This window comes from Pelodiscus sinensis, chromosome 29 (genome assembly GCF_049634645.1).
Source record: "Pelodiscus sinensis isolate JC-2024 chromosome 29, ASM4963464v1, whole genome shotgun sequence".
Taxonomy (NCBI): domain Eukaryota; kingdom Metazoa; phylum Chordata; order Testudines; family Trionychidae; genus Pelodiscus; species Pelodiscus sinensis.
Window position 1 is genome coordinate 12,105,630 of NC_134739.1, and position 19,983 is coordinate 12,125,612.

Sequence of the window (19,983 nt, forward strand, 5' to 3'; positions counted from 1 at the left end):
TTTCTGGAAGGGTGGAGATGAATGGCACGAGACAAATGGCTTGGTCACTGTCTTCGGTCCATCCCCTCCAGGGTACCTAGTGTTGGCTGCTGTCGACAGACAGGCTACTGGGCTAGATGGACCTTTGGTCTGACCCAGTACGGCCATTCTAAGCTCAGGGCTCAGGTCGGGGGTCTCAGTGGATCCCCTTGATTTTCATGCACACCTGCTCCTGGGTGACCAGGCTGGCAGCTCTCCTGCCCTAGATGGCCACTTTCCTGTGCCTAGTGCGGAGGTCGTGGATGAGGTCCACGATGTCTGCACCAGCCCAGGCGGGCGCCCGCCTCTTGCGGACCCGGGCTCCCGGGAGCCGCCAGCCTGGTCCTGGGAAGAGGGGGAGGGCTGGGTGGCAGCGGGTGGCTGGCTCAAGCCGTGCCAGGTGCAGGGTCTGCTGGCTGGGTGCTGGCAGGCTTGCACCTGGCACGGGCACCGTAGCCAGCCCATGCCCCTTTAAGGGCTCCGGGGCCGGGAGGGGGGCAGAAGAGTTTCCCTGGTGTTGGCCAGAGTGGCCACCAGGGAAACCTGGGGAGGGCTAGCCTCCCACTACACAGTGGCTACACAGCCCTTAATTCGAACTGCTTAATTCGAACTAGGCTTAGTCCTCGTAGAATGAGGTTTACCTAGTTCGAATTAAGCGCTCCGCTAGTTCGAATTAAGTTCGAACTAGCGGTTTGTATGTGTAGCGCCTATCAAAGTTAATTCGAACTAACGTCTGTTAGTTCGAATTAACTTTGTAGTGTAGACATACCCCTGGGGAGTCAGGATGCCCAGGTCGTGACTGGGGGAATCGAGACAGGATCCTGGGAATCGGAGGCCCCAGCGGGAGCTGCGAGGCCTAGATGGCACAGCAGGGAGGTAGCATAGAGCTCAGCGAATGGGCTGGGGGCTGCCACAGCTGGACTTTCAGGGGGTGGGGGCTGGGTGGGTAGGAAGGGGGTGGCTGATTTTTGTGGGGGGTTGGGGAGGGTGGCCCAGAATGTGGAGGCTCCAGACCCCAATTAGCTTTAACCCATCCCAGAATCTGACCCAGTCAGAAAGCAGCCTCTGGGCTTTGCTCAGGGCTTCGGCCCTGGACACGGGCCGGCAGGGATTAATGTGGGGGGGTCTTTGGCGCTCTGACAGCTCCCCCCCCATCACAGGCATGCCCCGCGGTGTGCCCCTGAGCCTCAGCAGGCGTCTGCTGTCAGGCGTGGGGAATGGGGAGCTGTGGGTAGGGATTGAGGGGCTGGGGGTAGCAGAGCCTGGCTGTTTTCGGTTCCCTCTGGTCTATGGTGAGCGGAGAGCGTGTCCAAGGGCGGCTAAACCCTGGGCCGAACCCACCCCCCAGGCTGACCCTTGGCTCAGGCCAGCCCCCTCGCCCGCCCGCCCGCCCCCTGCATGGGCTAAATATACCCTGGCAGGTTGCAAATGTTGCACTGTTGGTGAAACCTGAGCCCAGCCGCCCAGCAGAGCCGTCCCCGCTGCCCACTTGCGCCCGGGCCCAGCCAGCACCGGCAGCATGGAGTCGCCCAGCAAAGGGCACCAGCCCGTCTTGGTGAGCGTCCCCCCCTACCCTCCGACATCTCTCTGGAGGGCTGGGGGTCCCCTGGCTGCTCCCCCACTCTTGCTGCCCTTCATCCCTTCCCTTGTGCCTCCCCTCCCCAGCCACTTGGGACCCCCTGGGTATGGGGCCACCCAGGCAGCAACCGGCCGGCCCCAACCATAGGGGGGTCCCAGCCCAGCCGGGCTGGTGGGGGGTCCCCCAGCTGGCAGAACATTGTGCAGCTCTTTGCATCCCCCTACAGCCCTTCCCTCCCGCACCCTCCTGCTTCTGCTACGCTCCCCACAACCTCTTTTCACCTGCTTCCTCCTCGCTCCAATCACTGCCCCCCCAGACCCTCCACCTCAGCCCCTGCCCCCCAGCCTGCTTCTTTCTCACCCCCAAACCTCCTCTGCAACTCCCAATATCCCCTCCTCCCCACTTTCCCCCCAGACTCCCTCTGCCTTCCCCTCCACATTCCTGGCCATCCTTGATCTCAGTACAAAGCCCCCCCGGGAGTATAGGATCTGGGGGATGTTTTTTTCCTCCCTCCCCAATACTTCTGGGAGGTTGAGGGCTGAGTCTCTGGGTGGGGGGAGGAGCAGGAGGCACTGGGGGGGTCAGCTTGCAGGGAGCAGGCTGAAGTTGTCCCACTCCACAATGGATTGAGCCCATTGAGATCTGGTTCACTAAGGCATTAGGGACTGAGAGGCATGGGGACTTGGGGGAGCGGGGGCTCCCTTCTGGGTCAGTGCTAACGCCAGTGTCCCAGTCTGGCACTAGGGGGCGCCATGCTCCTGGAGAGGGGTGAGGAGGCCTCCCTGCCCTAGAATCAATGCCAATCCCTCAGTACTCCAGGATGGTGCTAGGGGGCGCTCTGCAGTCCGTGGTGCTGTCTCTAGTCCTGGCCCTGCATGGGGGTTCAAGCGCCCCCCCCCGCCGCCTGTGTGTTGCGGGGCGCTGTTAAACAGCTGCCTCGTTCTACGCCGAGGTGGCTGCATGCTGGGGGGTGCCACAGCTCAGTGTATGTCGACACTGCAGAGTTTTTTCAGAAAAACAGCCGTTTTCCCGAAAAATCTTCACTTATGTCCACCCTGCAATCGTGTTCTTTCGGGGGAAAAAAATCGAAAGAACAGAGGAGGTTTTCCGACATCGGTAAACCTCTTTCTACGAGGAAGAAGCCCTTTTGCCAAAGAGCTCTTTCGGAAAAAGGCGTGTGTGGACGGGGAAGAGGGAGTTCTTTCGAAAGAAGAGGAAAGAGGAAAAAGCGCAGGTGCCCTGGTGGCCACGCCATCCATAGCAATCACAGCTTACATGCGAGAGAGCGTCCATTCGGTGTGGGCGCTCTCTTTCGAAAAAGCAGATCGTTTTTTCGATGCGCTTTTGCTGTGTAGATGCTGTCTTTCAGAAGAAGATTTTTTGGAAGAGCTCTCCTGGAAAAGCTTTTTCCGAAAGAAGCCTGCAGTCTAGATATAGCCTCAGAGAGCTTGTGAAACACCTTGGAACTCTTGTGCTGGGTCAGCGTATCTGTGACCCCTCCCACCCCTAAATTGTGCTGATCCAGCTTCTTCTCAGTGGTACCCAGGGGTGTTCCCTGTAGTGGGGGGCGTTGATTTCAGGTGGGTGGGTGGGGAGAACACAAGAGCAAGAGGAACCTTTACCAGGCCCTGGAGGCAAAATCCAGGAAACTGATGCCTCCGTGGGGAGAGGAAAACATTCTTGGGACAGCTGGGAACTGGGTTGGGGTTGTGAAACACTGGGGTAGGCCTCAGGCAAACGGCAGTCGAATCTTGACGGGACCTAGAGCCTGAATGTTCAGGTTGTAGCACCCACAATGGGTGGGATTTGCCATAGGGCCATGCGCTTGGAAATTAGGGAGGTAAAACCCCATTTAATTGGTTAACCCCATTTAATTGGGGCCTGGGTGGGGAGGGCTGCTCCAGCCCATGTGGCCAGGCTGGAGTAAACCCCCTCCCCCCGCTACAGACTGGGGCGGCTCCGGTCGGGCTGGAGCGCCCTCTGCCTGCAGCGGGCCCCGGGGGGGCTGAAGCAGCCCCCTGATTGCGGCAGGTAGGGGAGCTGCTTCAGCTTCCACCAATCAATCGGCTAACCAGTCACATCCCTGTTGGAAATCTGGCCGAGTGGCGCCGTCCTGTGCCTCAGTTTCCCCCACTGGGTGCTAAGCCTGACCCACTTCTTGCCGTGCATGCAGCCGGGGCTTGAATGCTCTGGGAGAAGGGGCTGGAGCAGGAGATACGGATCCAGGCACTTCCCTATTCCCCGTCCCCGTTCCCATTCGTCTTGGCTCCGGGTGCTCCCCACGGCTTCTGCGCTAGCAAGCCCAGCTGCATCGGCACAGCCAGGGCTAAGTGCCCCAATCCAGGGCCGCACATCCCAGCACGGTAGCGGCCTCCTGCTCGCTACTCCTCCATGCTGGGCTTCAAACCAGCAGCCTTGTTCTTAAAGGGCCGGTGACCCCCCCACCCAGCTGGGCCACATGCCGGCTCCATTCAGACATGACAGTCGCTCAGTGTCTGAGCCAATCGCATCCTGGCCCCACGTCATCAGCTCCTGGCTCTTTCCAACTCCTGCCTGCCTGTGTCTCTGGGCCGGTCCAGGGGAGGCAGGGAAGCCAGGTGGCTCCTGCAGGGTGGATGGTCTCTCCGGGAGATCAGCCTCAGGGCCGCCCACCCACGCCACCCGGGGGAGCCGATTCCCACCTCCAGAGCCCTGGATGTTTAGTGCAGCTGGGTCGTGGCTTCCCCTCCTCGCCTGCTAGTCTTATCTGCCAGAGCTCTCTGCTGGGGTCCCCCTGCCAGCCCAGCTGCCCCCCTCCTGCGCGCCCCCTCTCGCGGCCAGGATGTATCTGTATTGGCTGGACGACTCGGCGGAGGAGGTGAGTACGGCTGCCTTGGCTCTGTCTGCTGCAGGGCTGCCCGGCGGGGGTTGGGTGGGGGGGGCGGAGATCAGCGGAGGGAGGGTTCGCATGTTTCTGCGGGGAGATGGGGGGTGCTCCCCTTCCAGCCACATCCAGCTAAATCATCTCCACTCCCAGCTATTAGCCTTGGCCTGTAAAGGTCCATCCATCCCCACACAGCACAGGACAGCTCCTCCCCCCCCGTATCGTCCCCTGGGGGGGGCTCCTTGGAGGGACGCCTCTGTGTCTGATTGAGTGAAACCCGCGGTGGAACTGCCCTGAGAGGAGGCTGGCCTGGTTTGGGGGGACGGGGGTTGTCCCTTGGGCTCTGCAGCGCCCCCTCTGGCTGGCCTGAGAATGGCTCCCTGCCCCCTGCGGCTGCCCCGGGAGGTTGTTCCATTATTGGGGTTCTGGAGACAGCAGCAGGTTTGGTTTCGGTCTGGAGCAGCTGAGTGCGGAGCCTGCGGCTCACGGGGATGCGCTGCCCGGCCAGTCATGGGGGGCTGCCCCCCATTCCCGAGGGGGCTGAACTTGCCGTGTGGGGTGAGAGCCGACTCATTAGCCCTGACATTTCGGGGGCCTGGGCAGAGGCAGCTCCGTGGCGGAGGGCTGCTATCTTTGCCCCCAGGGACGGGGCTGGCTGGGCACCGCGCCGCTGGACTGGAAGGGGGGAGCATACAGAGTCCTGGTCGCCCTCTGCCCCTGGGCTAGTCTAGGAAACGAGATTGCTGGTCCCCCCCTTTCCCTGGGACCCCGATACCGACCCACTAGGGTTATTAGCAGCCTCTGTGCCGCAGGGAGCTGGGCTGAAGGCTGGTGGAGCTGGGGGGCAGGAATTGGCAGAGTGGGGCGGCTGTGGGGGCTTGAGGGGTGTTAGGAGAACAGTGCGGGGAGGGGGGTCCTGTAAACGTTCCCTCATGGTTAACCCCCTTCCCTTGGCTGCCTTCTCCCGCCGGCCTCGCTTGCCTGAACAAACCCAGCCCCCGGGCTCCGTGCCCACGTGTACGGGTGGGTATGAGGCCAGGCTGGGGCAGCGTCACTGCAGCTCCTGAGACGTCCTGTGCTGACGCCACCCCTCGCCCTCACCCCCTGGGTTCCCCCGCCCCCTCCTGCCTCTGCGCTCCCAGCCCGGCCGGGGCCCACTGGTGACTAGGAAGCCTGTTCCTCAGGGGCAGGGCCCGCTAGCAGTGTGGCACCCCGGAGCCATGGGCCGGCCAGGGATCTCATTGGCCTCATGCCAGCTCATTCCTCTCCGTTCCTCGCCCCCTCCCCTCCTGCCCCACGTGTAGGGGGCAGCCCAGAGGTGGGAAGAGAAAGGTCCTAGTTCGGCTTTTTGTGGCCCTCGGGTCTCCCTCTCCCTCTCCCTCCTTGCTGGTTCTCCTGCCCCTGCTTTCTTTCCTCCTGCTGACAGGCTGCTCCTCCTAAAGATGAGAGTTTCCAGGCCCCTCACCCTAGGGGGACTGTCTGTTTCTAGGCTCCCCCTGCCTGTTGCTCTCCCCAGTACTGGTGCTTTCATGGGGTCTGATGCCGTCCGCTCAGCCTGGTGCTGTCCTGTCCCAACCCCGCTATCACGTTCCATCCCAGAGCAGCGAGAACAGCTGCACCTCAGTTCCCTGCCACTCAGCTTAACCCTCGCTGTGCCGGGGGGAGGGAGGAGGGGCGGGACCAAGGCACAGAGAGTCCGGGGCAGGGCTGTTGGTTTGTTTCTAAAGCGCCCCGGCGATGGGTGCATAAGGAATGAAATTGTTCCTTGAGACAGGCCCCAGATGCATCCGCCTCCAGCGTGGGGGGCAGCCGGGCCTGGCTCCAGGCTGCCCGACCAGCCCCTGCCCCTGTGGTTGATGAGCCATGCCAGGGCGCTGCAGCCTGGGGACGTGGGAGAATCCCTCTGGGTATCTCCTGCCGCTCGAAATGGGCTCGCTCAGCTACATGGCCATGGCACCCATAAGAGCGGCCAGACTGGGTGAGACTAAAGGTCCATGTAGCCCAGTGTCCTGTCTGCCGACAGTGGCCAACGCCAGATGCCCCAGAGGGAGGGATCACAATAGGTAATCCTCATGATCCGTCCCCTGTCACCCATATCCAGACAAACAGGGGCCAGGGTCACCGTTCCTACCCATCCTAGCTAATAGCCATTGATGGACCTAACCTCCATGAATCCATCTAGCTCTTTTTTGAACCCTGTTAAAGTCCTAGCCTGCACTGCATCCTCTGGCGAGGAGTTCCACAGGTTGACCAGGCTCTGAGTCAAGAAAAACTTCCTTTGGTTTGTTTTAAACCTGTTGCTTATTCATTTCATTGGGTGACTCCTCGTTCTTATATTGTGGGAACAAGTAAATAACTTTTCCTTATTCGCTTTTTCCACACCAGTTGTGATTTGATAGACCTCTAGCCTATCCCCCCTTAGTCACCCGGTTCTTGGCAGGGGGGGCTGTGAATCCCTCTGATGCTGGTGCTTTCGGTGCTCCCCTCAGGGCTCTGCGGACTCCTACACCAGCCGCCCCTCAGACTCCGACGTGTCTCTGGAGGAGGATCGCGAGGCGCTGCAGAAGGAGGCCGAGCGGCAGGCCTTGGCGCAGCTGGAGAAGGCCAAGGTAGGGCGTGGGCAGGCGGGGGGCGTTACGTCAGCCCCATGGCTCTCTGCTCTGCCTTTCCTTCCTGCGGCTGAGCCCGTCGGAACTGCTGGTGCCAGGCCCCTCAGCCTGACTCACCGCTCTGCCCCCGAGAGGGCCGCTCTGCAGGGGCAGCTGGGTGCCAGGGAGGCCTGGCTCCGTCCCCTCGCCCTGCCCAATGGACTCGCTTCTCCTGCGGCAGCTGGCCCCGGGCCCAATGCCACCCATAAATCCCGCAGCCCAGGGACCCCCATCAGCTAATTCATTTGGCTCCTCTTGATGAAATGTCTCATCGATCGGGCTGGGCTCGGGAGAGTGCCGGTGCCAGGAGACTGCGGCCTGGCGCTGCCCCACCTGGCCGCCTCCCAGCCCTTCCATTACGTGGCCTGGGGTGGCTGCCAGCTAGCACTTGCTGCCAAGTGGTTGAGGGGCCCCCCAACTTGTCTGGAGGTGCTGCCATCCTGCCACAGGTGGGGGACACACCCCGGCAGCCCTATCCCTTGGCGGGAGGAGGAGAAATACACTCACGGTCCAGTCTCCCTGCCGCTGGGAGGAGGCCCTGGGGGAAGCAACCCCTTCCCCAGCCTGCCCCCGCAATCCCAGGAGTCGCCCCACTGTCGGAGCTAGCAGGAAGACACCAGGCCCCGAAATCACTGCCTGAGGCTGGGCAATTTACCACTCAGGGAGGGGAGTGTGGACTAGTGGTTGGAGCCGCTTGCATTTGGCCCTCCTCCTGGGTTCTGTTTGCGTCCCTGACCTTGGACACGTCTCACTTCCCCGCGCCTCAGTTTCCCCTCTGTGCAATGAACAGGTGTCTTTCCACAGGCCAGCTGGGACACTTCACCCTTGGCCAAGTCTGGGTGGCCTATGGGTGCTCACTTCTGCCCCCTGCGTTCTTGCCCCCTGCGGCGGCCTGGCCTATGCACCTGCCTCTCCCCTGCCCCTTGCCAGACTCCCTGGGAAGAGGGGAGCTGGCGGCCCTGAGCCAAGCTGCTGGGCGACGGTGAGAAGCGCCCCCTGGCTGCGCAGTCCTGCTGCCATTAGCTAACGAGGCCCCTGTGTCTCCCTGCGGTGCAGTGGGGGAGGGGAGGTGTAATAGCAGGCGACAAGGCCCTGCTAAGGCTCTCGGCACGGAGCGAACGCCTCGGTTTACCGCCCAGCCAGGCCCCTCCGCCGGCAGGTCTACGTGGGGCCCACGTCCTCTTCTGGGGCAGCCGTTGCGACTATGAACCACCAGCTCCATAGGCGCAAGCCCCCATTCCCATGGCAACGCCCCTCTCCTCACTGCCGACTTGGGGTGTACATGGGCCAATGGTTAAACGGTTACCCAGAAAGCATCACCCTTAATGGATGATGCTTACCGGGTAACAGTTAACTGGTACCCCAGGAGCAGTCCGTCTCCCCGTGCAGCCGGAGGGCTGCTCCTCAGTGGGCAAGCTGGCAGTCCCCACGCAGGGGGCAGCGCCCGCAGCAGGGCCTGGGAGCTGTAGCGTGGGGGCAGCCGCTGCCTGGGGAGGAGGGGCTGCTCCAGCCCCACTGGAGTGCTCCCATTGCCCTCCCCCTTGAATCGGTTCAGCGTGGTGTTAGCGCTACATGTAGCCGATTAAAAGGGGTCGTCCTGGCCTGGCTCTCAACCTGCAGGCTCAAGCTCCGGAGCCCGACCCCGGAGCCAACCAGTCCCTGGAGCCGTTTGGCTCCAGCTCACGCTCGGCTTCTTTCGTGGCCCCCTCTGAGCTGGATTCGGGGGATGGGGGCCTGGCTCGCTGCCCCATAGGGCGTGCATTCTCGGGGTGGGGACTGGGGTCTAGACACCCTCCCACACCTCTCCTAATCCGCTCCTGGCGGTGCAGCTGAGCTCTCCTACCCAGCCCTGTGGTGGCCGGAGCTTCAATAGGCCCCAGAATCCGACGTGGTTGGCTGTGGCTGTGGCACAGAGGGGACGCGACAATCCTGTGTCCCCTCCCTCAGAAGGCCGAAGCCACCCAGAGCCGCAGCCCTCGGCACCGCTCTTGGGGCGGGAGGGGTCCACGCTCCATTTCTTGGCGGAGGGCCCCCGTCTCCTTGATTCCTACGGTGGGGTGGGGAGGGGAAGGAGATGGCCGGGGCTGTTCCATGTGCCCAATTGAGGGGGCCAGAATGTGTCCCCGGATCGCCTCGCCCCTTCCTGGCGGGTCTGTGCAGCCGCCTGGCCACAGCGCCCTCTGAAATGCCAGGGCAGCGTTCTGTCTGGGGGCCCCTCCCTCCAGCATCACTTCTCCCCCCCTCTGAACAGACCAAGCCAGTGGCCTTCGCCGTGAGGACGAACGTGGGCTACAACCCCTCCCCCAATGATGACATGCCGGTCCAGGGCATGGCCATCTCCTTCGAACCCAAGGACTTCCTGCATATCAAAGAGGTGGGTGCCGGGGCGGAGGCTGGGGAGGCTGGAGGACTGGGGCTCGGTATTGTGTCGATGGACGTGGGTTTGGCACCGAGGCGACACGGGCTCCGTTGGTGGGGGGTCAGGCTCGGCGCCAAGGGGAGGGGCTCGGCGCCATGTCTCAGGCCCCTTTTCTCTGTGCGCCCCAGAAATACAGCAACGACTGGTGGATCGGGCGCCTGGTGAAGGAGGGCTGCGAGGTGGGGTTCATCCCCAGCCCTGTCAAGCTGGAGAACATGAGGATGCTTCAGGAGCAGAAGATGAGGCAAAACCGCCTAAGCTCCAGGTGGAGAGGAGGGAGGGGGAATCGCAGCTCTTGGCCACATCCTCATGCAGCCCTGGGGCACCAGAGGGATCCCCACCCCACCTGAGGGATCGAGAGCAATGGGCTATGGGAAACTGAGGCAGGCCCAGACGCCAATCCACTTCACGGAGAGCTTGGGCGTGGGAGGAGGATCAACCTTCCCTTCCAGTGGGCTCAACACATGGATTGTCATTCCCTGTGCTCAGTGGTAAACTCCTGCACTAGGGACCAGGCAGCGGAGACCCAGCCGAGGATGCAAAGGACTTTCCATCTCCATGCTCCAGGGCTGAGCCTGCATGCTGGCTGGGGAGAGGTCAGGAAGGGTGTGCAGGAACAGGTGGACTCATCGGTCTGTACTGTCACAGTGGGGAAAATTGCTGGCTAGATGGGCCCTTGATCTGATCTGGTACAGCCCTAGGTGAGTGGGAGAGTGCTAGCCTCTGGCCCCAGTGGTCTGATCCAGGCTGGGGCAGGGGAGCAGAAGATGCCAAGGCAGATGGGCACATAGCATCGTCCTGGGGCGGTTCCAGTGTTAAGCCTCTCACAGAGAGACCTTTTCCCTACTTGCTCAGCATTTGCCACAGTGGGTCCCTCTGTTGCTTCCCAATCTGGTCCCCGCCCCCAGACTTTTCCCCCTCGCCCCCCCAGGAAATTCCAAGCACTTACCCCTCCCCCCCTTCTGCCCCACGCAGCAAATCGGGGGACAACTCCAGCTCCAGCCTGGGCGATGTGGTGACGGGGACCCGCAGGCCTACCCCGCCTGCTAGCGGTAAGACCTCCCTCTCCCTTTGCTGTTTGACAGCGGACAGCCCCCAGCTGGCAAAGTTCATTGCACCCCTAGGAGAGACTGGAGGAGAGCGGCTGATTCTAGTTGTGGCTTTGGCTGCCAGGTCCCCTTCTAGCTGTGAGCCCTTCAGCCCCTGAGACCAGCTAGCCCCACGGGGGCAGAAAGACAGGGGTGCCAGCCTGGAGCTGCCCAGCTATCTGCTCAGGAACTGCAGTAGGATTTCTGGGATCTCCATGTGCCCTGCAAACGCAGCCCAGGGCTGCGCATACAACACACACGCGGGCAGCCAGGTGGATGAGCCTTCGTATTGGGCCAGACGTGGGGGCCTGCCACCCATGCTGGCACACCCACGGAGAGTCCCACATGTGAGCGGATGAACACGTGGGCAGAGGCAGAGGGGCGTATACGCAGGCGTGTTCCAAGTATGCCCGCCGGGGCACATGCATCCTCCAGACATGCCCACTCATGCCCACCTCCGTGGCACGCAGAGGAAACCTGTGACCAGATGCCCTGTTGCCCTCACAAGCATGGTGCCTGCCACCCCTGCCCTGCCATCCTGTCTACCCCATATGCAGGGAAGTCTCTGGTTTTTCTCCCTTCCTTTCCTTTTTCTCTTTCGTTCTCCAAATCATTTTTCCCTCCTCCCTTTGGTACATTTTCTCGTTCTTTTGTTTTTTTCAGTTATTTCTTCTTTCCCCGTTTTACTTTGTCTTCCTTCCCTCCCTCTCTTCTTTCTTTTTGTTTTCTTCCCCCTCCCCCTATTCTCCCCCAGGTACTCTGGACATGACTAATTTAGCTTATGACCTAGACGCCCTTGACTTAGAGGCAGAGGAGGCTGAGGGCCCGGAGCATTCCCGATCCCCTAAGCCTAGCGTCAGCAGTGTTACCACGTCCCCCTCCAACGTCAAGCGCATCCCCTTCTTTAAGAAGGTAAAGGGGCCCAGAGTGGGGTTCTGCACCCGTCTGCCGCACCCTCGCTCACGCCTGCTGCTAATACCCGTGATTCACCCTGTGTGTGGGGCTCGCTGGCCTGGTTGGGGGCCTTGGGGCTGGGGGGAGGGGCATGGCTCGGATGTGGTCCTGTTGTCGTTCAGCTGCTGCTCTTGGTCAGCGCCATGGGGCACGCTATGGGGTAAGAGCACTATCACGAGCACCAAGGCACCTATAGCAGGGGCTGGATGTCCCCTGTGCAGACACTTTTGGGTGTGTGGCACATCACACCAGGAAACCCTGCCTCTAGCATGACATGGAAGGGGGCAGCCATGTGGCGTGTCCCCCATCTGGCTCCCCTACACACGCACATGCAAATGAAGCTTGAGAATGGTATGTTCCAGTGATCACACATGCCCCCTGTGAGTTAAGAGCATTTCTGCCTGTCGACACCTTTGCTACGTGAAGCATGGGAATGGAGCAGTCCAGCGCAGCCGTGCCCCTATGAGACCTAGGAGTGGAACATTCTGGTGGGTTCAAACCCTCCCCCCCCCAGGATAAAGCATGGGAGTGGAATGTTCTCGCACTGCTCCTCCCCCATGAAACATGGAGTGGAACATTCCAGCAGTTCCTCATGTGAAGTCTGAAGCACTGCCCCCCATCCCTCATGTGAAGGTTGGGAATGGAATGTTCCAGAGTTGTCCTCCCCCCATGAAACTTGGAAGTGGAACATTCTAGCGGTGCTCCAAACATGGGACTAGAATGCTCTCTCCCCCATGAAACTTGGGAATGGAATGTTCTAGCGGTTCTTCATGACGGGGAATGGAATGTTCCAATGCTTCCCTCCTCCCCTGATGAAACTTGGGAATGGAATGTTCTAGCGGTTCTTCATGATGGGAATAGAATGTTCCAATGCTCTTCCCTCCCCCCCCCATGAAACTTGGGAATGGAATGTTCTAGCGGTTCTCCAAGATGGGAATGGAATGTTCCAATGCTCTTCCCCCCCCCCATGAAACTTGAGAATGGAATGTTCTAGCGGTTCTCCAAGATGGGAATGGAATATTCCAATACTAGGCCCCCCCCCATGTAAAGCATGGAAGTGGAACCTTCCAGTGCACACCCCTTCTTCCCCCATCCCTCCCTCCCCCCAGTAGATGTGGGGGGAGGTGGCTCCCGTTGGGTACCCATCCCGCTCCCCCAGGGGCAGCATCCCTGTATCGGAGACTGCTGGGATCTTGCTTAATGAGCAGTCCGGGGGGCGCACTAGGGCACAGGGGCAGAGGCTGCAGCTGGGTGTCCTATGCGTTCCTCACCCCGGGGTCCCCAGGGGGCTCCAGAGCTGGTGATCAGTTGGGGGGGGATTCAGTGCAGCACAAGGGGGCAGCCTGGGAGCCACGGGGGCAGGAGAGGGGGACATTGCTGCTGCCGGGCGGGGGGTGTGTGGATTGAAGTGGGGAGCAGAGCCGAGTAGCACCGGGGAGACACCGGTGCGAGCTGCACCGTCCCCCCCGTACACCCTCCCTTTGATTCCCCCCCCCAATTCCTTCTGCACACAGCGCCAAGTTCCAGAGCCCCCCTCCCCTACCTGTCCTCATTTCCCACCCACCGCCCCGGCTGCAGACCCTTTCCTGCTGCCGCTGCGTGTCGTGACCTGTCAATAACACGCATGCCTTGTTTATCTTCTCTCGCCTGCCCCCTCCCCGCCCCATTCATGGTGATCACTGGACATAGCCAAGCAGAAGCAGAAATCGGTGAGTAAAAGGGCTTTACTTGACCTGCCTGTTACATGGGGGGTGGGTTTGGACCCCTGTAAGGAGCCTTCCCCACCTGGTTTCTCCTCCCCAGCGGTGATGGGCTGGGTCAGTGCTCCACGGGGAGCCACCAGCATGGGTGTCTCCAGGCCACCAGCTTCCCTCCCCGGGCTGGGCCATTACCGCACCAGGGCAGAACCTTCCAGCAGGGCCACCTGGCTACCAGCCAAGGGGGCAGCAGCGGGAGCTGGGTAGCTTGAGCCAGCGGTACCCCACCCTGCAAGGCGCTTCCATTCTGGACACGAGCGAGACCCCCTGGTGCCAGTGACTCCCCCCCCCCCCCCCCCCGGGCACACATCACACCTTGTCTTTTGCCCCTTCTGACAGGCGGAGCACGTGCCGCCCTACGACGTGGTGCCCTCCATGCGGCCGATCATCCTCGTGGGACCCTCCTTGAAGGGGTACGAGGTGAGGAGCCTGGGGCGGCACAGGGGCGGGGCACATGCTGCGGGCGACAGGCGACCCTTGATTTCATTCACCCTGCTCCCTCCCCGCCATCCATCTGCTTGGCCATTCCCCCTTCCCCTCCCCTTCCATCTCACCGACTCCCCCGCCCCTGCCCCAGGCCATCTCCGTCCTCCTCTCTCCAACTATTGATAAACTAGGCAAATATAACTTAGATAGGGCCACGATAAGGTGGGTGCATAATTGGCTGGATAACCGTAGTCAGAGAGTTGTTGTTAACGGTGCTAAATCGTGCTGGAAAGGGATAACAAGTGGAGTTCCTCAAGGGTCTGTTTTGGGACCCGTACTGTTCAATATCTTCATCAATGATGTAGATATTGGGATAGAGAGTACGCTTATTAAGTTTGCAGATTATACCAAACTGGGTGGGGTTGCGACTTCTTTGGAGGTTTGGGACATAATTCAAAATGACCTTAGCAAGTTAGAGAAATGGTCAGAGGTAAACAGGATGAAGTTTAATAAAGAGAAATACAAAGTGCTCCACTTAGGAAGGAACAATCAGTTCCATACATACAAGATGGGAAGTGACTGTCTAGGAAGGAGCATGGCGGAAAGGGATCTAGGGGTCATAGTGGACCACAAGTTGAATATGAGTCAACAGTGTGATGCTGTTGCAAAAAAAGCAAATATGATTCTAGGTTGTATCAACAGGTGTGTTGTAAGCAAAACTCGTGAAGTCATTCTGCCGCTCTACTCTGCACTAGTTAGGCCTCAGCTGGAGTACTGTGTCCAGTTCTGGGCGCCACATTTCAAGAAAGATGTGGAGAAATTGGAAAGGGTACAGAGAAGAGCGACAAGAATGATTAAAGGTTTAGAGAACATGACCTATGAAGCCAGGCTTCATGAACTGGGCTTGTTTAGTTTGGAAAAAAGAAGATTAAGGGGGGACATGATAGCGGTTTTCAAATATCTAAAAGGGTGTCACAAGGAGGAAGGAGAAAATTTGTTCCTCTTGGTTTCTGAGGACAGGACAAGGAGTAATGGGCTTAAAGTGCAGCAGGGGAGGTTTAGATTGGACATTAGGAAAAAATTCCTGTCAGGGTGGTCAAATATTGGAATAAATTGCCAAGGGAGGTGGTGGAATCTCCCTCTCTGGAGATATTTAAGAACAGGTTAGATAGACATCTGTCAGGGATGGTGTAGACGGAGCTTGGTCCTGCCTTGAGGGCCGGGGACTGGACTCGATGACCTCTCGAGGTCCCTTCCAGTCCTATTATTCTATGATTCTATGATTCTATAACTCCTGCTGGACCCCTCTGCTGTGTCACGCTCCCTGCATGGATAATATCAACGCGGGCTCTCTCCAGTGACAGTGATGAAGGGACTGTGCCGGGGGGAGCCAGTGGCTTCTGGCATTACATGCACCCCCCTCCGCACTCTGTCTGTCTGTCCCTCGCCCCCCTCCCATGCAGCACACACTGATGCAGGGAATCCCGGCTCACCCCTGACTCCATCCTCCCCTCTCTTCCCAGGTGACGGACATGATGCAGAAAGCCCTCTTCGATTTCCTGAAGCATCACTTCGACGGCAGGTGTGGGCCCCCCCGGAGAGATGCTGCCACCCTGAGGGGCCCTGGCTGGGTTTGTGGCTCTCGTAGGGGGTGGAAGGGTCTCACCTTCCCCGGCCAGGGGCAGGGCCGGAGAGCCCTGCCTACCCATCCTGCCTCCCTCTGAGCCAAAGCAGGAGAAGGGAGGTGGGGGAGGGGGTGTCGGGATTCACAGCACCAGTGTATGTGGATGCGGGGTGGGAGGTTGCTCCCCATGTGGTGCTGGCCGATGGGCTCAGAAAGCCATGGGCCTGGTCGGACCCAGTCCTGCCCCCCTCCCCCACCCCGGCCATGGCCCTTTTTGGGCTCCAGGGGAATGGCGTTTTATTCAAAAGCTGTGTTCCTGGAGTCGCCCCACGTGACGGGACACCCCGGTGACAGGCTCCTTAGGGGACAAGGGAGATGCCAGCACGTGGGTCGCCTGCTGTCACTCCGGCCTCATGCAGAGCGCTCCCTCTGAGCTAGTCTAACCCCTGCCCATCCTCTGCCCCCTCTGTCGGAGGATCTCCAAGCACTCCGGGAGCACGAGGAATTCTCCCCTCCCCGAAACAGGCTGTTTCTTTCGCCCCATTTTTGCAGCTCAGGCTCGCGAGAGAACCGACGACTTGCCCGCGGTGAAGTCAGTGGCCAGAGTCAGGCGTTGGGCGCTCTTGCCATGTGTCCCCTTGCTGGGCAGGGGGCCATGTGCAGCCCGGGGCTGGAGTTCGCACCCTGACTTCGGTCCCCAGGGCTACTTTGGGGGCCTGTAGGCCGGCCCCGGTGGGATAGGCTCCCTGCTGGAGCCAGGGCAAAAGCCAGAGGCCTCCCTTCCCCCTTCATGCTCTTCTTCTCTCCGTCCCGCTCAGAATCTCCATCACGCGGGTGACGGCCGACATCTCCCTGGCCAAGCGCTCCGTGCTGAACAACCCCAGCAAGCACACCATCATCGAGCGCTCCAGCACCCGCTCCAGCCTGGGTGAGGCCGGTGGGGGGCGGGGGGAGCTGGGGAGCGAACCCTTTCCCACACCCCAGCCCCACTTGGCTGTTCCGGGCCTGCTTTGGTTTTGGGCCCTCTCTCGCTGGGACCGACCGCCTGGCTTTGGAGGGGGAGCCCTCCTGCCTGGCTTGGATCTGAATTCACTGGGTCCTTCATCCCTGCGTCCTCCCTTCCTTCGCTCCCCGGTGGCCCTGGAGTGCCCTGCCTGCCCCGAGGCGTCCTGTCCTGTCTGCAAGGGCGCCCCTGCTCCATGCTGCTCGCCCGCTCCCAGGCAGGGCCGGCTGGCGTCTCTCTCGCCCGCCTGTGCTACGTGGAAAGGGGGTTGGCGCTCTTCTCCTCAAGCGTGCTGCGATGCTTGGCCACCCCAAGCAGGACCCCCACCCCTGTGACATACCTCCCATTCAGCGGGGCCGGGGCGTGTTCGGGGTCTCCTGGGCGCTGGCAGCGGGGCAGGATTGAAGGGCGTCCGCAGAGCCGGGGGCCCCATCGACTTAAAGGGACCGAGCTGCTCTGCTGTCCGTGCCGGGTGACTAACATGGCTCGTGGGAGCTGGGCCTGCTGCCCCCTCTGGGCCGGGCTCGGGGGCAGGAGGCCTGACACTGAACTCCTGGGACAATCGGTACAATTCACGTCCTCTTTTTTCCCCTCCCCCCTTTTCTTTCTTTTCCCTCCCCCTTCCTCTCCTTCCGCGCTGCTTCCTTCCTCCCTTGCTCCTGGTGCAGATGTCTTGGGTATGTAACTTCAACCTCTCGGGGACCCGCCCAGACCGCTCCCTGCCACGCTGCCTAGCCCCGTGGGATCCACAGCTGGCCACGGCGAGCGGGGGGGCCAGCGGGTAGCCCCCTGCTCCTCCCGCCAGAGGGACCCGTGTCATTCCCGCAGGGCCACCAGGGGGCAGCAGAGCAAGGTGGGGCCAGAGTCTCCCACCCCAGGGCTGATACAGGTCCAGGCATGTGGGGCCCTGGGGTTTAGTTTGTCCCCAGCTCGGCGCAGAGGAAGGGGGGGGTGAGCGTGCCCCCAGCTGCAGGCCCTGCCCCGCCCCGTGCTGGATGATCTCGGGCAGCGTCGCACGTTGGGTGCGTGCCCGGCGACCCCAGTGTGCAGCACGGCCTGGCCGTTCCCCACGCCAGGACCCGGAGACACGTCCCTCCCGCCTGGGGAAGGAGGCGGAGCCGCAGCGAAACCCACGTGTCTGGGAGGGGCTCCCGCTGCCTGTGGGACACACAGACCCCAGAGGATGGCTGCTTGCTGCAGCGCTCCCCACTGCTGCCCCCAGGGCCGGCCCACAACATTTTGGCACCTGAGGCGGGGAGCTCAAATGACGCCCCCATGCTCCCTCGCTGGAGCCAAAACTTTGAAAGGTCTCAATTCTCTGGGTCCTAGGGGCGCCCCGCCCACAGTCTGGCACCTGAGGCAGTTGCCTCAGTTCCCCTCATGGTAAGGCCAGCCCTGGCTGCCCCACAACCCTTCTACCTCTCCCCTTTCTTCCACACAAGGTCTGCCCCTACTACATCACTTCCCCTGTTGCTGTGCCCCGCAGCCTCCGCAACATACTGCCCTGGTCCTCCCCACCTGACCCCTTCCCTCAATCCTCTCCCCCTCCTCTGCCTCCCCATGTCTCTCACAGTCTCTCTGCCCCTGGCCCTCACCTAGAGCTTGCCCCCCCATTTCTCACGGTCTCTCTGCTCCCGGCTCCACCCCCCCAGAGTCTCTCACTGTCTCTCTGGTCCAACAGCTGAGGTGCAGAGCGAAATCGAGCGGATTTTCGAGCTGGCCCGGACACTGCAGCTCGTTGCTCTGGACGCCGACACCATCAACCACCCGGCCCAGCTGGCCAAGACCTCGCTGGCCCCCATCATCGTCTACATCAAGATCACCTCCCCCAAGGTTAGTGTTCCCTTGGATTTGTTTTCCGTCCGTGTGTGGTATAAATTTTGTTCTGTGCACCGAGGCGTGTGCGGATGTGGACCACCACTAGACACACAAGCTGTGGGCATTGCGGGCGCTCTGCTAATCAACTGGATGGCATTTGAATCCCTCCTGGGCAGCCACCCTAGCACTCAGCTTCCGGGGACGCTGCCCAAGGTGGGTGCATTGGACCCTGCAGAGGGGTGGCTCAGATCTTGGGTTACTGGTTACTTGCTGCCCAGAACCTCCCCTGCCGGGGGGCCCAACAAGTACCAGAGAGAAGAGGTGCCCTGGGACCGTTCCCCTGGCACGCAGGTGCAGGTATGTGCTCTGCGGGGGCCGTGGGGTGGGAGTGGAGCCCCTCAGCTCTCCGCCATGCGTCCTAACCCCCCGCGAGATCTGCAGCTGGGCAGGGACATGAAATCCCCTTCTACTGCCCCGTGGAGGCAGGGCCACTCCAGCAGGGGCCACCGGATGCAGCAGGGCAAGTGCCCCCCGGGCTCAGAGCCGCTGGTGCTGCACTCCCTGTGCAGGGCTCACATGTCGGGGGAGGCCCTGCTCTGTGGGGTGGGAAGGGGGTGAAGTCAGCCCAGGCAGCTGTCCCCTCCCTGCGGGTCTCTCCCACCCCTGGGCCCCTGGCGCTGGGCATGTGGGATCTGGGTTTTGGCTGGTCCCCTGGTCAGAGCAGAAGGGAGGGGAGAGGGTTACGAGCTGTAGGGTCGCAGCCTTCTCCTCGAAGGGACGTGTCTCCCCAGGCTGGGATGGCAGGGGCTGCGGCTCAGGACTGAAGGGCAGCTGCAGAGCCGGGGATCGGCGACCCCGTTTTAGAGGAACAGAGCGGCTCTGCTGTCGGAGCGCTGGGCTCAGCAGCTATGTCACCTCTCTCGCCCTGCGTCAGCCCCACCGCGCCCAGCCTCTCCCCTGGGGCCTGGGCAGACGCTGCCCCTTCCCGCCCCCGGCGCTCACTCCTCGCCCCTGGCCGCCTGCAGGTGCTTCAAAGGCTGGTCAAGTCCCGGGGCAAGTCCCAGGCCAAGCACCTGAATGTGCAGATGGTGGCTTCGGATAAGCTGGCGCAGTGCCCTCCGGTGAGTGCGCCCCACGGCTTGTCTCCTGCCCACACAACGGCCCCATGCCCCAGCTCCGCCAGTGAGTACCCGCCCCACGGCCGGTCCCCGCGGCCTTCACCTTACCCCCAGCTCAGCAGAGTGCCTGCCCTGATCCCCGCCTCGTCCTCGCAGCCTGGCCAAGTCCCTGCCCCCCACAGCCGGGGAATGTCTGCCCCACGGCATGCCCTGATTGGCCGATACCTCCCACTACCACCTTAACTGCCTCTCACTGCTAGTTTGACCCAGAACCCTTCTCTGCTCTGCCCCTCCCCACTCCCCCAGCTTGGCTGAGGCCCCGTCCCTCCCCATGCCCCCAGTTTGGCTTAGGCCCTGCCCACTGCCCCTCCCCACTCCCCCAGCTTGGATGAGGCCCCGTCCCTCCCCATGCCCCCAGTTTGGCTTAGGCCCTGCCCACTGCTCCTCCCCACTCCCCCAGCTTGGATGAGGCCCCGCCTCCTGCCCCTCCCCACTCCCCCAGCTTAGGTGAGGCCCTGTCCCTGCCCCACCCCTGCCCCTCCCTACTCCCTCAGCTTGGCTGAGGCCCTGCCACTCCCCAAGTTTGGCTGAGGCCCCGCCTCCTGCCTCTTCCCACTCCCCCAGTTTGGATGAGGCCCCGCCCCCTGCCCCTCCCCACTCCCCCAGTT

At 61.6% G+C, this 19,983-nt stretch overlaps 1 protein-coding gene across 7 annotated transcripts in view; it reads left to right on the top strand.

Moving 5' to 3' along the window:
* CACNB1 (calcium voltage-gated channel auxiliary subunit beta 1) overlaps positions 1–19,983 on the top strand; it is a 36,695-nt gene that overhangs the window by 9,302 nt on the left and 7,410 nt on the right. For 2 of the 7 annotated variants that reach the window (XM_075911757.1, XM_075911762.1), the window contains exons 3-12: positions 6,950–7,069; positions 9,360–9,482; positions 9,656–9,792; positions 10,503–10,579; positions 11,370–11,527; positions 13,666–13,746; positions 15,276–15,334; positions 16,195–16,304; positions 18,061–18,212; positions 19,223–19,318. In XM_075911757.1, the coding sequence (XP_075767872.1) occupies positions 6,950–7,069; positions 9,360–9,482; positions 9,656–9,792; positions 10,503–10,579; positions 11,370–11,527; positions 13,666–13,746; positions 15,276–15,334; positions 16,195–16,304; positions 18,061–18,212; positions 19,223–19,318 (1,113 nt within the window). Of the gene's footprint in view, positions 1–1,443; positions 1,574–6,949; positions 7,070–9,359; positions 9,483–9,655; positions 9,793–10,502; positions 10,580–11,369; positions 11,528–13,258; positions 13,279–13,665; positions 13,747–15,275; positions 15,335–16,194; positions 16,305–18,060; positions 18,213–19,222; positions 19,380–19,983 lie in introns of those variants that run through there. The other 5 variants (XM_075911759.1, XM_075911760.1, XM_075911763.1 and 2 more) reach the window with 5 other exon arrangements.